Source organism: Electrophorus electricus, chromosome 2, assembly GCF_013358815.1.
Source record: "Electrophorus electricus isolate fEleEle1 chromosome 2, fEleEle1.pri, whole genome shotgun sequence".
NCBI classification, from domain to species: Eukaryota; Metazoa; Chordata; class Actinopteri; order Gymnotiformes; family Gymnotidae; genus Electrophorus; species Electrophorus electricus.
In genome coordinates, this window is record NC_049536.1 from 8,395,705 (window position 1) to 8,411,232 (window position 15,528).

The 15,528-nt window shown below is 43.6% G+C and overlaps 1 protein-coding gene across 10 annotated transcripts in view; it reads right to left on the reverse strand.

The window, feature by feature from the left end:
• Positions 1 to 543: 543 nt before the first annotated feature.
• Positions 544 to 15,528, reverse strand: part of tmem117 (transmembrane protein 117) — a 38,097-nt gene continuing 23,112 nt past the window's right edge. For all 10 annotated transcript variants that reach the window (XM_027001069.2, XM_027001068.2, XM_027001067.2 and 7 more), the window contains 5 exons: positions 10,097 to 10,196; positions 8,073 to 8,170; positions 6,301 to 6,460; positions 3,333 to 3,462; positions 544 to 2,222 (listed from right to left, as the gene is read on the reverse strand). In XM_027001069.2, the coding sequence (XP_026856870.2) occupies positions 1,582 to 2,222; positions 3,333 to 3,462; positions 6,301 to 6,460; positions 8,073 to 8,170; positions 10,097 to 10,196 (1,129 nt within the window). In that variant the 3' untranslated portion in view covers positions 544 to 1,581. The remainder of the gene's footprint in view (positions 2,223 to 3,332; positions 3,463 to 6,300; positions 6,461 to 8,072; positions 8,171 to 10,096; positions 10,197 to 15,528) is intronic.

Sequence of the window (15,528 nt, forward strand, 5' to 3'; positions counted from 1 at the left end):
AAGACACACAATTCCTTATACATACATTCCTTTTTAGGCAGTGCTGGTCATTAAGTGACTAAGGCTCACATCTTGGAAGGTTCTTCCAGTACAAGAAGTCCTGTGACAAATGGGTTTGTAAGCCTTATTTGCTAGCTGTAATCAGACCTGATAGTCATTTACCAAATTTTCATCTAAACGAGTCAGATTGCCTTGACTGCACAAAGTTATTTTCTCTTCCTAATGAACTAATTGGGTCAGCAGCTGGAAGAGGTTGGCCCTGAAGAGTTGCTTGGCAACAGGGTCACTGTGGACCAAGCCTGTTTGAAATGGAAACCTGCAGTTGCTGTTCTGAAAGCATTCTGAGATGAGCGACATCATTTCCCCCGATACATAAAAAACACAAACTCCATCAACTGAGCTTCGCTGATCTTTGTTATGAAATGTTATTTATTGATATCACTGCTCGACACAAATACATGTATTAATAATTTAACAAATATGTTATTTTTTTGGGTGAAACAAATTAATATATTTCATGATAAATGGCAATGTTAATTTGAAAAGAGGAAAAAATAAATTTTAAGGGCTACAAAATACATAACAAAAAAAATAACTTTGGCCATGTCCAATTTATTTAGTGCAATGGATTTCAGAGGGGTGCAAGCACTTTGCATTAAACTTCAAAATGAGGTGATGAGTGTCACAGGCTTGTGTAATGCAACTAAAGTTAAAATATTAATGGTGACCTTTATAAATATGAGAGAAAAATTACATAAACTTTCAGCAGGAACTACAATAAATTAGCCTTAATGTGCCTTAATATGCTAGCTGTGCCAAAAGGCATCCAGCTGAAGGTGATGCATGCATGAACTAAATTATATCTATTTAAATTATAAACAGTCAAGATAAAAGCATGTTTTTTTAATGATTTTTTTTTTTTATCATAAAGTGATAATTTGTTTTGATATTTTTTGGTGTTGAGCTTGAGGCAAAAATATTCTGATAAGAGGTTTCAAATCATTCACAAAAAACAACAAAATGTTAACACAAAAAACAATGTATAACGTCACAAAGACCTCTAAATTTCATTGTCCATTAATGGACATAACTACTGAAGGCACAGCTTTCTCAGGAGAATATTCATCATAACCACATTGAAATACATTTAGTATATAAATAGTCTTTAGATCTATGCACCAAAATAGCTCAATAAAAAATTTGTAGAAAAAAATAAAGTGATAAGCACCATTGGCTGATAAATAGTACTCATCTCTGGTAAAATTAATATAGAACATTTTGAAGTTCCAAAATTGTGATGCCACATATGGTGCTTTGAAAACATATTATTAAAATTTATTAAAAACATCACCATATTGTGTTATGTAACATCTTATGATCGCTACTATTATTAAAGTTTTAAAGAAAGCTCTCTGAACCACAGAGCCAGCTTACAAAGCCTCTCTGGAGGCCCAAACTTCCTGACATGTATTTTATTGTTTTGGTCCAACGAACCCATCAAGGCGAAGGCAGAGCTGAAGATCAGCAGAAAAATCCATCTGCTTTCTAGAGTCCATATTAACTTGGCTTAAGCTTACACTTTTATGGTGTCAATTTGTCGACATCTGCAGCTTGTCCACCCTCTGCTTTATCCACAGAAACACTTGGTTGTGTCTCCTGGGTCTCCACAGAACAGGGCGATATAGAATTAGTGGAAGACCCAATCTGGTGGGTGTCTACCAGCAACAACATGGGAGTACCGCTCCTTTTCAGACCCGCGCTCATGGAGACGTGCACCTCTTCTGGTGTGACGCCCAAATCCGATGGCGACTTGCGTTTGATGCGCTCGTATGTCTTGTCCTGGCTCTCTGGGAAAGTCTCGCTGTCCTGGAACCGTCCAAACAGCCAGATAAAGAAGCCAAAGAGAGCAAAAGCAGCCAGGCTTGGAATGAATGCCAAGCACTTCACGTCCAGGCTGGCACCGACGTAGCGGCTGTGGAGGAACATGTCTCTCTGGACGTAAGTCAGGTTTGTGTAGGGGTCTATGTTACTGGAGCGCCAATCCCAGGTTAGTGTACTACGGTTAAACTGACCAAGAGTGTCCGGCTCCTCCACTGTGAAGATCTTTTCTCCTGGGCCAACATATTGACCATACTCATAAGGCTTATAGAAGATCTGATTTTTCCACATGTTGAGGTCAAGAATGAGAACCAAGAAGATGATGCCATAGTTGAACCATTTACCTGCAATATATATGAAAGGAGTCATCATAAAGAAATGAAAAAGTGCAAACCACTAAAAGGAAATTCATCCCTTATTAGTGACATTACAGTCTGCTGAATTGACTCACTTTTATTTGGGGCAATCAATCATTACACAAATTACAAGACAACACCTACACATACATACATACACAATATGAAAAAGAAATAAATGATCAATTCTAGCAAATAAGTTAAATGCCCATTGCATAATTCATGTGAAATGGTCATTAAACAGTCTAATGGCCTCAGGCACACAACCTGCCTCGGACAGTCCAACTTTGGGAGCAGCGGTAATGGTGACCCAAGGGCAATAGCTCAAAAGCAGAACGGAGGCTGCGGGAGGGGTCATTAACAATGGAATGAAACTGACGTGTGTGTTTTAATAGGTTGCAACTTAGAAAAATCTACTGTCATCTCTCTAGCTTTTGAGAATCAAAAAGAGAAAAAAGAGTAGTTACCATGTTTGACAGACCAAAGTGGCAAAGAACTTAACCAAAGAACTTTATCTGCATAATCTTTATTAAAATATTCTAGTGGTCTGAAATAGAAAAAGAAACCCTGAAGCTTCTAATTATGAAACAGATGGGTTCTGTGGGATTTGAAATAAACATATTCTTCTCCAGGAGTCTCCTTTTTAATAGTCTTTTTTTTTTTTTAATTTAGTCACACAAGATTCATAAACGAGTCACACGAGGCTCATATTCTCATAAAGCTAAATTGCAGTGCAACACATTAGGATTAACAGTCAGATGTGAATTGCTGAGCATGCAACCCAAGAGGGAACTCTTGACTACAACAGCTGGCAGTGCAAAAACCAGAGTGAGCCTAAGATGGAGTAGTACATTTAAGAGTGGCGGATTAGAATCAGTTGGCTCTTGGGTAACAGTCTTTAAAACAAATGCCATGTTTAACTGAAACTAATAATGCGAATTGAATATGCAAGTACATAACATGCATTTCAAATGACATCTTCAAATGTAATTATAAAGTGAAATATCAAGTTTCTTAATATTCTTAATTGTTTACTGAGAACATCCATGATTCTTCACATAACGTTTAAATACACAGACTCCTGGGTAACAGACACACCTGTGATGTGTATATGATACTCCTCTTTGAAGATCCGTTTGCAGACTGGCAGTTTAATCTTCAGCTGGGTTGTGGACAGGCCAGGTAAGTTCATATCCAAATCACCCATGAAATGGGGAAACTCCCAGTCCTATAGCATGAAGAGCATTCATATGAACAGAGGTTGCTGCAGAGAGGTTTTATACTCTACACATAATTGAGAGTACATGTGATAGCTAAAGCATGAAACTAGTGTAAGAGCAATAAGCCCAGAGGACCTTGTAAAATAAAAGGAAATGATTAATAAAAGGAAACGATAAAAGGAAACGATTATTTCACTGATTAGAAAGTGAAGTTCTCGGAAGTCTTTTCTTTTATGTGAAGTAATAGTACTTAGAAAACCAACTTCTCATGAAAGGGTTGTGGTCTGTTCCTTGTTCATCGTTATTACATGAGATGATGTCAAATTTGCACATTCTCCTTCCCCTGTCAGCAAAAACCCAATCAAACCACACATGATCTGAAGATCCCATTAGTTGCTTATGAGCTCTGACGATGACTTTGATACATTACTGTGGATAATTTGTATTTGATTGTGGGGGAATTTGTGGGGGAATTTGGGAAAGAATAATGAAACAAAAATGATTACATATATATTTTGACTGTAGACACCTTAGAAACATTGGGATAGACCTAGAGTAATTAGAAACCTTGGGATAAACTCCCCATCCAGCTAACCCAATATAACTGCCTTGACTTCATTCTTTACATCCTACAAATTAAACATGTATTTTCAAAATTCTTTGTTTTGATATTTAAAATGATATGATGGCAGTCTCTCCCTCCTCCCTCCCTCCTCCCTCCCTCTCTCTCTCTCCCTCCTTCTCTCCCTCTCTCTCTCCCTCCTCTCTCCCTCTCTCTCTCCCTCCTCTCTCCCTCCTCTCTCCCTCTTTCTCTCCCTCTCTCTCTCCCTCTCTCTCTCCCTCCTCTCTCCCTCTTTCTCTCCCTCTCTCCCTCTCTCTCTCCCTCCTCTCTCCCTCTTCCCTCCCTCTCTCTCTCCTCCTCTCTCCCTCCTCTCTCCCTCTTTCTCTCCCTCTCTCTCTCCCTCTCTCTCTCCCTCCTCTCTCCCTCTTTCTCTCCCTCTCTCCCTCTCTCTCTCCCTCCTCTCTCCCTCTTCCCTCCCTCTCTCTCTCCCTCCTCTCTCCCTCCTCTCTCCCTCTCTCTCCCTCTCTCTCCCTCCCTCCCTCTCTCTCCCTCCTCTCTCCCTCCTCTCTCCCCCTCTCTCTCCCTCCTCTCCCTCTCCCTCTCTCCCCTCTCTCTCTCCCCCTCTCTCTCCCTCCTCTCTCTCTCCCTCTCTCCCCTCTCTCTCTCCCTCCTCTCTCTCTCCCTCTCTCTCTCTCCCTCTCTCTCCCTCACACTCTCTCTCTCTCTCTCTCTCTCTCTCTGTGTGTCTCTCTCTCACTCTCTCTCTCTCTCTCTCTCTCTCTCTCTCTCTCTCTCTCTCTCTCTCCCTCCTCTCTCCCTCCTCTCTCCCTGCCAGCTTCATCTCATTTAAGTTAATGATAACTATCATACTTAAAAAGACCACTAAAGCTAAGAAATAAAGAACACAGAACAGAATCAAATGAAAAGTCCTGTAAATTCAGCTTTGGCCAAAGGCTGCAGAGTTTCTGCAATGACCAGGGTCAACAGTGGGAATCTCTGAATAAAGTATCAGCTGCGTCACACAGCGAACACAGACAAAGGTGACGCGAGACATTTCGGTCTCTGAGGCCTTGCGTTTTATTGAATGGGCTTGCGTTAGAAGGAGCAGATCAGGGAGAGCTACGTTCCAGTGGTAAAGGGCTAATTGAAATCGTAAATAAGGCTAATAAACATGCTAGCGAATACACAAGGCAGCAATCCTGGATGGGTCTGTCCGAATAAGTGCAGCGTGCAGAAGAGAAATCAAGGACCTGTACACTCTAATGCAAAAGAAGGTGACATGGTGTAGATAGTACAGATACTCAAGGTCGATATATAGATGTATGAGAGTAATGAGACAGCGACAGAATGATAATCAGAATCTGTCAGATTTAAAACGTTAGATGAGTCAGAATAAATTCTTTGGTACATTGTTAGGCATGCAAGAATGCACTACTGGGCTTAAGTATATAGGAGTCAAAGACCAAATAATTATTTCAGTCACGGAAAAAACAAATCAAGTTCTCTATGGAGGATGTGTCAAAAAACTACCAAAAAGACTAAGGATTGGACAAAGGCTAACGTGTAGCATAGAAACAGATTAGAGAAAGTGTAGAGAAAAAAGAGAAAGGAGCTGCTCTAGGCCAGCCAGTCAGTCACCTGACCTGAACCCCACTGTGCATGAATGTCGTGAAGGTAAAGATCCCCTGAAAGGTGCCAAAAATGGTGGCTTTAGGCCTGGCAGAGTGCCAGTGACCAGTGATGGCCGTGGGTGACAGACTTCAGGCAGTCATTAACTGCAAAGGATTTACAGCCAAGTACTGATCCTGACAGTTTTATTTAAGGCCAGTGTTGTCTGTTTATCTATGACCCACACAAATGTGGAGACTATGTAAAAAACATGATATAGATTAAAATTCCCTCAAACTAAAGCTGACATTCTGCACTTTACCCAAGTTACTGTTTTAAAAATCAGGTTGCCACAGACATTTCCCTCTTGAAAAGAAACCACTGACTATACTTAAAATAGTCAAGAATAACAGCATATGCATGAAACTTCTGATACATGTGCAGATGCATAATGACTAACATGGAAAGAAACAGTTCATTTATAATACCTTGGTAAGACATGAAAACAGTTTCAATTACATCTCCAAGTATTCTTGTGTGTGTGTGTGTGTGTGTGTGTGTGTGTATGCGTGTGAGAGGGAGACACAGAGTGAGGAGAAGAGAAAAAGGGAGCAAGCAGACAAAGAGAGAAAAAAGTCATATTTTTAATAAGTCATCTGGGAGGGCAATGCTGCACCTGCATGACGATGAGGAGGTCAAACACGAGGATGAAGGAGGCGAGGAAGGCCCTAGAGACTTCGTCACTAGGTAGGAAACCACGGTTAAGATTATCCCAGCTAATCCAATCCGTACTAATGACCAGTACCACTACAGATGTCAGGGAGATCAACACTGTCCTAAGACAGATTGAGAGAGATAAGGGGAGAAACAGAGAGAGACACAAAGAGAGACAGAGACACAGAGAGAAAGTGAGTCAGAGAGACACAGAGAGAGACACAGAGAGAGAAAGTGAGTCAGAGAGACACAGAGAGAGACAGAGAAACAGAGAGAAAGTGAGTCAGAGAGACACAGAGAGAGACACAGCGAGAGAAAGTGAGTCAGAGAGACACAGAGAGAGACAGACAGAGAGAGAAAGGGAGTCAGAGAGACAGAGAGAGACAGAGACACAGAGAGAAAGTGAGTCAGAGAGACACAGAGAGAGATAGAGAGAGAGAGAGTGAGTCAGAGAGAGACACAGAGAGAGAGAGGGATTAAAATGTTTTTGTTTTCTATTTCTATACATTAAAAAATATAATGTGGTAAACATTTGGATTTGTTTCAACTTGTCTTTTATTGCAGTAGTTGAGGGAGCCACGGAGTGAGAGAAAGGCTTATATGTTCTGTGCACTCTCATTACATGCTGTTCATTAAGAATAAGAGACTTGAATTAACTTTGCATGGAGGAGTCAGTGGAAAATAAAAGAAACAACAAATAAAACTTAATCTCAAAATAAAATAAACAAATAAACAAACATAGTAGCCTACTTAATCTAGAATACTATGTACAAGTTTTAATATTGAATATGCTATCAAGCAGTCCTCATTTTATAATTTGTCTGGTTTTGCATTAGCATGCAATCTTAATGATTAAATCACAAAATATACATGAAGGTTTTGGTTAAGAGGAAAGCAATCTGTGCTGTCAGTCCTGGTAAACACATCTGTACAAAGTAAATACAAACTGAATAATAAAATTATGATTGTATGATCATTTATTCATCATCGCTATACAATTGAGAGCACTGAAGGCACTACTTGTAAAGCAACCCAGACTCCAGTTCCCACACTGTTGTCTACAGTCCTCCATGCCTAGCAGTGGGGAAATGGCAAAATCAGGTTTCACACACAAGCTCCCTTCTGAGGCAGGGCAACCAGAGCAGGACGACACCGGGCGATGCCTGGGAGACAAGCTAAAGCTTTGTTCAGGAGAAACCTGGCTGTGGTGAAGTCTCTGCCTACTTCAGTCAATCACAGCTTTAATGTTCCACTTGACCAGCGTTTCCTAGCCCACAGCCCTTTAGTGCTTTCTCTGCTACAACACATGTTAACTAATGAGCTAATTACCGAGAGCTGAGTCAGAGAAAAACAGCAGGACTGGAGCGCGCTGCAAGTCGGAACAGGAGGCACCGCACCAGACTACAGCTCGACGGCAACACAAAGCCGAAGTTCTGGACTCCAGCTGAGGACCATTTAAAGCTGGGTTAAAGCAGGACAGACCTGGACCTGCATGCCATGACCCTGCATCACTGATTTGCTTCATTAATTAAAGGTCTTCACGGACAGGCATGGACGGTGCAGACCAGCACAGACCCAAAACGGTTTGTGCGGTCCTTTTCAGTTAGATGTACCCCAGCTGACATGGAAGAACACCTGCAATATCTCAAGCGCTTTTCCCATGACATGGCTGTCAGGTTTCTTCACTTCCCTCCAAATCCCCCATCTGAGGGAGAGTGACACTGTGCAGCTCACCAGAACAGCATGATCCTGTTGGTGCCCTGCTTCCAGAAGTGTCGAGCAGCTCGTCCCCAGTCAGGGTACAGAGAGTCCTGGAGCATCATGTCCGTCACCTGACAGGGAAGACAGGCATGCATCAGGAAATCTCTACAACTGTTCACAGTAAAGACAACAGCAGTTTACTCGCCTATTTCATTGCAGGATACAGGATACTGCAGATACTGGATGTTACCTGCTTCATTATTAATAACTGTACTATAATGGCAACACCAGATAATGGCATTAAACTCCCATATTAGTAATATGGCATGGCATGTCATATTTTGGTACTGTACACAAGTACAAAAATAAGAAAAATATAAATAAGAATATCTGTTGAACAGTGTTTTTTTTTTATTTTTTACATTTTTTATATTAATCCTTAAATGTAACAAACCTCAAGCACTGGAATGAGACAGAAATACTGACATCGGATCAAGCGGTGTCATATTGGTGCATCCTTCACTGAAATGCTTGCAGTATATTATATGCATTTATTAAAATCCATTTTCACTTCTTTTGCCTTTTCTACAAAGATGATGTGCAGACAACGCAGGCAGATTTCACAGTCAGAGCACGCTTCTGCTGTCAAAGTTTACTGCTGTTTAGGAGAAAAATATCACCCTGGAGCAATCAGTAAAAGTAATTAAACCCAGGCGCATTCCCATCCCTTCTTGTCCCCTTCGCTCTGTCTCTATGCAAATCTGGCCTTTTCAGGATGACACGTTTAGTCCAAGGTTACTGTGGCGATAGATGAGAGTGGCCTGTGGTACCAGCTCACCCCCTCAGCTGGGCCACAATGGGTCAGCCCATCGCTCATGCTCCGGCCAGCAGTGCAGGGGCAGCCCTGGGGCCCCGGCTTGGACCATGACATGTCCCCGCCCTCCACAAGAAGAAGAACAAACAGCCTCGTGAAGATGGGCAGGTCGTTGGGAAAGAGCCTTGTTGAATTAATGGAATGTAAAAAAGCCTAAAGTAATGTCTCGATTCAGCACTTTCAGAGTGTGTATGCCCCCTCCCCAACATTCTCTTTCCTCTCTACATCAGGCATACTAATATAATGCAGGCAGCAGAGGGTTGTCAGAGCTGGACACACACACACACACACACACACACACACACACACACACACACACACACACACACAGTTCAAAGTAGCAGGGCTGCTCATGCTCTGTCCTCAGCACCCTCCCCTAGGATCGTTTGCCGACAGCAGGTGGGTGGAGGCACTGCAGCTGCGATGAGGATGGAGGAGCTGGGGGCAGCACGGCTGACAGTGCTCGGGAACTGGGGTCCACTGGTCAAATCACCCCCACTTGAGATCATGTATGAACTTTAAAAAGCATGCTAAGTTCATCCTGAGTTATTGTCTCCATCTCCCCAGCCATACTCAGCTCATCCCATAAACCCATTTTTCCCTAAATTAAGTAATATTTATAAAATCAAAATGTCTTAAAGCTTTTTTAAAACTAATGCGTCCTTTCATCTGAAAATAACCTTTCACTTCATCTTATTCTTTTTATACTATTGTATCAACTACACAGAATAGAGCGCATGTTAGAAGCATCAATGGTCCATATAAGTTCCCACAAGCAGACTCAAGAGAAGGCCCATCCAACTGTTCTTATAGTGTAAAGAACAGCTGGGCCCAGTTAAATGCTAATTCCTGATCATTCCCAACTGCTTTACTGCTGGGCTCCCAGTGGTGGGGTTCATTTTAGCTGATTAAGGGGGATGTTACATGACAGGTTCATGTGAGTAACATCAGCAGTGTACTACATTGCTCTTCCATTCTCTCTGTTGCTCTGCAGAACTCTTGCAAAAGCTTGCACTGGCTTGTGAGAGTGAATTCTAAGAGAGCAACTGTACTGTTTCATGTGCTCAAATGTGGAGAGTGCTCCAAATATGTTGGAATGTAAGAGTTTGTGTCAAGTGGTGCGGGAATGATAACAAAGACTACCAGATGCAAACTAGCAGATGCAAGTTTAATGCCACCTTACCATCCACGCTGTCACAAAGTCTCCCAACCATGTCCCGACGGCTGCCATTTTCATAAAGCTTTCATTCCGTATTCCCATGTACTCTGTGACCATGTGATGGCTGCAGAGAGAGAGAGAGAGGAAGAGAAAAGAAAGGAAGAGTGGCCACTGTGCTGTCATGATGTCACACTTGATCAATTTTTATCTACCTCTACAAGCACTGAGGCACAAACGCTTTACCTGCTGGTTCAGGCCGAGTCCCAGTCGGCCTTGCCTTGACTTCACAATCCCTCAGCAGGAAATCACTTCCCATTGCACAGTGCAGGTGTCACACTATCTCTTTGCGATGAGCACTGCGCAAGGTAACAAGTTGCTAATAGCCAGGAGACCAAGCTGTAGACTTTCCTGGACACATCCAGGAGGCTCGTCAAGCAATTTTAGGACCAGTGCAGATGCTTTTAGAAACTTTAGCCCAAAGTGAATGCAAACATTTAAAGCAACCCTGAAGTTTGAAAACTTGCCATACTCCACTGCAAATTAATCTTGTTTATGAGAAATCAAGGGCTAATGAGGCTAAACTAAAGAGAAGCGGAGCTGGAGGTTTTGGCTGGATGGCTTTCGGATTTGCAGAGGTCCAAATGTGTGCGGGTCACTCTGGAGCAGCGAAATTCTGCCACCTGCACCCTCCTCACTGCCATTGTAATCTCATTATCCTATTAATGAGCACAGCCAGATTTAACGGGCTCTCATCTTAATGAATGCCACGAATCCCTCCCTTCCTTCTGCCATTAGCTGAGAGGTCCTCCTGATAGCAGAGCATTACATGCACTCAGCCATCACTCCAAGATGTGTGAATTATTAGAGCCGAGAAAGGAAACTGGGATTATTTTTTCAAATAAGAAAATAATTGTACCCATTCTCCTTCTCTTCACTCATCCGTGTGTCGAGCTGTGCAAACATCATAATGCATCAAACTATTTGGAGCAAAGGAGTGATCTAACTGGCCCTACATTAGATTCCATTTCTTGAGTGCTTATTAGTGTGAACAGGAGGGGGCATGGTTCCAGGCACTGCCCATCACCATGATAAAGGCCGGTGAGATTAGAAGGTAGATTTGTCACAACGTTAATGTCACTCCAGAACACCTTTCCGGTTTTGGAGCAATGCCAGTCACCATAACGATCTCACAGGGAGTCCTTCAGCGAGAGCGGAATTCTGGTCGATAAATCTGGGGTGCTGTCAAGCCTGCATGTCATGCTTAAACAGCACAGGAGCCAGAAGCAAGAACAGGACCTCCCTTTTTATGCTGGGCATGTCATTTCTTCATTGTCGTGTTACAAGAAAAAACCAAAGCAGACAGTCAGGATCTGGGACGCTGGTCTTCACTGTCTCCCATGAACTGTCCTTTCCTATTTTCCTTTATCCTCATGGTCCCCTTCACCTTCTCTTTTTCTCTCCACTCCTTAGAATCCCCCCTCCCCCTGCCCCCACCCATGACTAAAGTCTGGGGCTTTGACTTATTCATGATGGCTGAAATTTTAATGCTGTACAAGGCGAGTGACCTAATGAGGGGGAATATGGGGTGCTGAAACATCAACACAAGGTTTCCATCACCTCCCCCAAATCCCATACACCCACACAAGCATGAAATGGTCTTATTTTGCACCTATACTTCCCAAAGACAAACACGGCATCCAAAAGTCAGTAGCACGTATCTCCTCCTATGGTGATGCTCCTCTATGTTCCCGTGAATAGACCAAAGTCCTGGCTGGCTGGGAAAAGCCCATTGTTGAACTGTACAGAAGCTTTCTGGGGGTGGGCCAGTCGCATATACAAAACTGCACTTTGCGTGAAGCTTCTGTTTGCCACTGAATTTCTGCAGTGGCCTTTCTGTTAATTATAATCTTCAGTGGACACGCTGGTGAAGACCAGCCCCTTATACTAGAGCCCTGCAGAAAAGAAGTCACAGACGTTCTGCTTGTTGCTCCGAATCAACAACATGAGAAAGAGAAAAATTGTGTCATCTTTCGAACCTGCACATTCTTTTTGGGGGAAGGAGGTTGGCAGCTTTGAGGAGCCACCTTTTCTCTGGGGTTGACCGCGGCAGTGACAAGATTATTAATGAATGTGAATGTGTGCATGTAAGGTGTGACCAGCTGTGCTGCAGCATGGCCTGAGCCCATGGGCCTGCAGCTCTCCAGCCATGCACATTAATATGCATGCACCACTAATTCAGTCTGCACTGTATAGGGACACGGGCTCTCACTCTCAAAGCCTGACCACTGACTCCATCCACCAGCCCAGTCATGGTGACCAATGGCACCCAGGTCTCCCAGGCTGCCCGAGACTCTGTCCCACCTCTCCCCTTGATCCTACTCCATGTTCAGTAGAGATGGCCTTCGCTGGATCTCCGGGGGAGCCAGACAGCTCATGGTGAGGGCAGCACATTGTAACAGACACAGCTATGCTGTGCCTTTAAGAGATAACTTGTTTATCTTTATGGTCACGTACATCTCTCGCGAGAGAGAGAGAGAAGGTCCATTTGAGAAGAGCAACGGATATCTGTGGGAAACTCTGTGGGGTCTCCCTTCTACTAGCCCTCTCAATATTCTTTTTTGGTAATGCTTTATACTGTTTCTTTTATGAACAAATGGAATGGTAGTCGCTGTGTGACCTGGCTTGGTATGGTTGGGATAGAGAGTAAATAAGCCCCTCAGAGTGCCCATACCAGCGTTTGTGTCACTCAATGCTTACGCCACGTGCCACGCTTACCCTGAAGCACCTGCTCCTCACTCCGGGTAAGAGGCGTCACAACATCCGGCACCATGGAGGTTGCTACGGTGACGCACCACTCAGCTTCCTCCCCTGCTTCACCAGGGCAACTGCTGCAACCACTGCACTCTCAACTGCATCTTCAATCAAAGTGACACTACCGTGGTCTCCAAACCTGATGAATCCTGCTAATCTCCTTCACAGTCTCTAGAGGAGCAGAGTCATAAACTGTGTAAACTGAATAATGTATACAGCAAAAACATAGAAGTCGTGAGTTCCACAAACCCAAATAAAGCTTGTGTGAATATCAATATCTCATTAACACAGGCATCCCTTAGATTTACACTTCCAATCAACTGCTGCACAGAGATGTGTTTAACACTGTTGATGATAAACAATTAGGCAGTAAATAATAACACTCTAGCAAAATATAAATTAACAGAGATTTTTTTTACTTTGCCTCAGTGGGAATTGGAAAAAGTGCAATATTTAGAAATGTCAAGTTGGGTTTATGGAAAATACTGAATGTAAAACTGACAGTTAACAAAGCAGAAAAGGTTTAATTTATGGTATCTCCAGCTTGTGAAAACATACTCAATATGATAGGAATATTGAGCTGTAATTCAGAATCATAGCCTGAGGTAAGCACTATTTCTCTCTCTCTCTCTCTCTCTCTCTCTCTCTCTCTCTCTCTCTCTCTCACACACACACACTGTTTCTCACTCGCTCACCCACACACAATATGTCATTCCTGATGTATAGCACCAGCTATATGTGCATCTGCTACTCCCAGGGGACTGCCCTAGTTGTCACGGTAACAATGGAACCAGCACTCCTTTCTTTGAGTTGACCTGTGATGGAGCCACACCTCTCTTAGAACAGGTGCCGCCCACTGGCCTAGTTAGCCCCAGTAGTAGTGTTTTTAAAAAAAATCTGGGTCCCAGTAAAATCAGTCTTCGAAAACACAAAAAAAACTATGAAAACGCACTGGAAGCATGCTGCCATACCACAAAGTAGCATAATTTCAATGATTGTTCAGAAGTATAAAAAATATACATTTGCATTATTTATTAAAATTGTTATTTAAAAGCACATAAGCACAACTGGTTCTGGAACACAACCAAGTTAAACATGAAGTTTCATCCACTGGGACTGTAATAGGTACAACACATCCATCATTAAAAGGGTCCTCAGTTTTGTAGGTTAAGGTCGACATGCTTCTAGATCAGAACCTGAAGGCGCAGCTGACCCTGCTGTGTCCGACCCGCTCCGACACCCCCAGCATGTGCATGGGTGAAGATAAACTGCAGACAAAACATGGTTTATTCACCCTCTCTCTCACTGTGTATTGATCCAGCGATGAGGTCTTGACACTGCAGCTTACAGATGCCACCTTCTGCAACCTTGCTGCAATCAGTTTGACATTTATCTAGAGTTCCAGATACTAAGTGTGTGTGTATTTGTACATGCAGTCTGTCTGGAAGATAGAAAGGCAAGGTATTACTTTAACCAGGTTTATAAGCAGAAATAAAACCAGAAAAGTGCTGCTGTGGTGGGGTTGTGCAGGTAGTCAAACTAGTGGCCACCCCATTCTCCCCCTACTCAGAGTGCTGCCACCTCTAGTACCTGCAATCGCACCTCCTGCTTAATAAAAACCCACAGGGCTGAAACCACACTGAGATCTCTGATAATGCAGCAGTGGGTTTTATAATGGATCACCTTGCTTCCCCCTCTTTTATCTGGCCTTGAAGAGGGGAAAAAATATGCCATTGCCCCTGTCTCCGTCCGCTCTGCCCCTCTGCCTCCACCCCTCTGCCTCTCTCCTCTCGCTATGCCTCTCTGCCTCCACCCTCTCTCTCCGCCCCTCTGCCTCCACCCCTCGGCCTCACTCCTCCTCCATGCCCCTCTGCCTCCACCCCTCTGCCTCACTCCTCTCTCTATGCCCCTCTGCCTCCACCCCTCTGCCTCCACCCCTCTCTCTATCCTGGTGGTTCCTTTGTTTCTCTTTGTTAATCACTCTCTCCCTCACCTGCTCTTCTCCTGCATTTTTAAAAATCCTCCTCCTCTTTATCGCCTCCTTATGCCCATCCCTCACACCCCTCTCAATCAACCTTTCTCTCCCACCTCCCTCCCCGTCTTCCCCGTTTTTATCCTCTCCAGTCAGTCTTCCTCTCTCTCTCTCTCTCTCTCTCTCTCTCTCTCCCTCTCTGCAGATGTGTCGCAGGCTCCCTACAGATCCCTCTCTCCACCAGGCGTAGATGCTCTGGGGCTCTAAATCGGGCGTGATTAATGAGATCGCCATGCACCGGGCGTTCTTAATTAAATAACACCGCTTAATTAGCAAATGATTTATGCCCATAATGGTCGCTTTAAGATGTCATGATAAGGAAAAGGAGATGGTCTGCACAGTGTTTTCTCCCTCCCTCTTTGTCTCACTAAAAAGTAGCCTGCGAGACGTGCCTCCTATTCTGAACCTCCTCTCTCCACCCACCTTCCCCCAATCTGACAGTCACAGAACAAACAAATGGGATGGAGACAGAACCAGCCAACAAGTGCGGGTTACTGTCCCGAGAGAATGCCCATGCAGGGCCTGACTCCAGACAGAATTACTGCTGTGTGACAGACCCAGCGGGCCTGGACACATTCTTATCAGTTATTCAGTTGTTAGTCAGGCTGGGCAC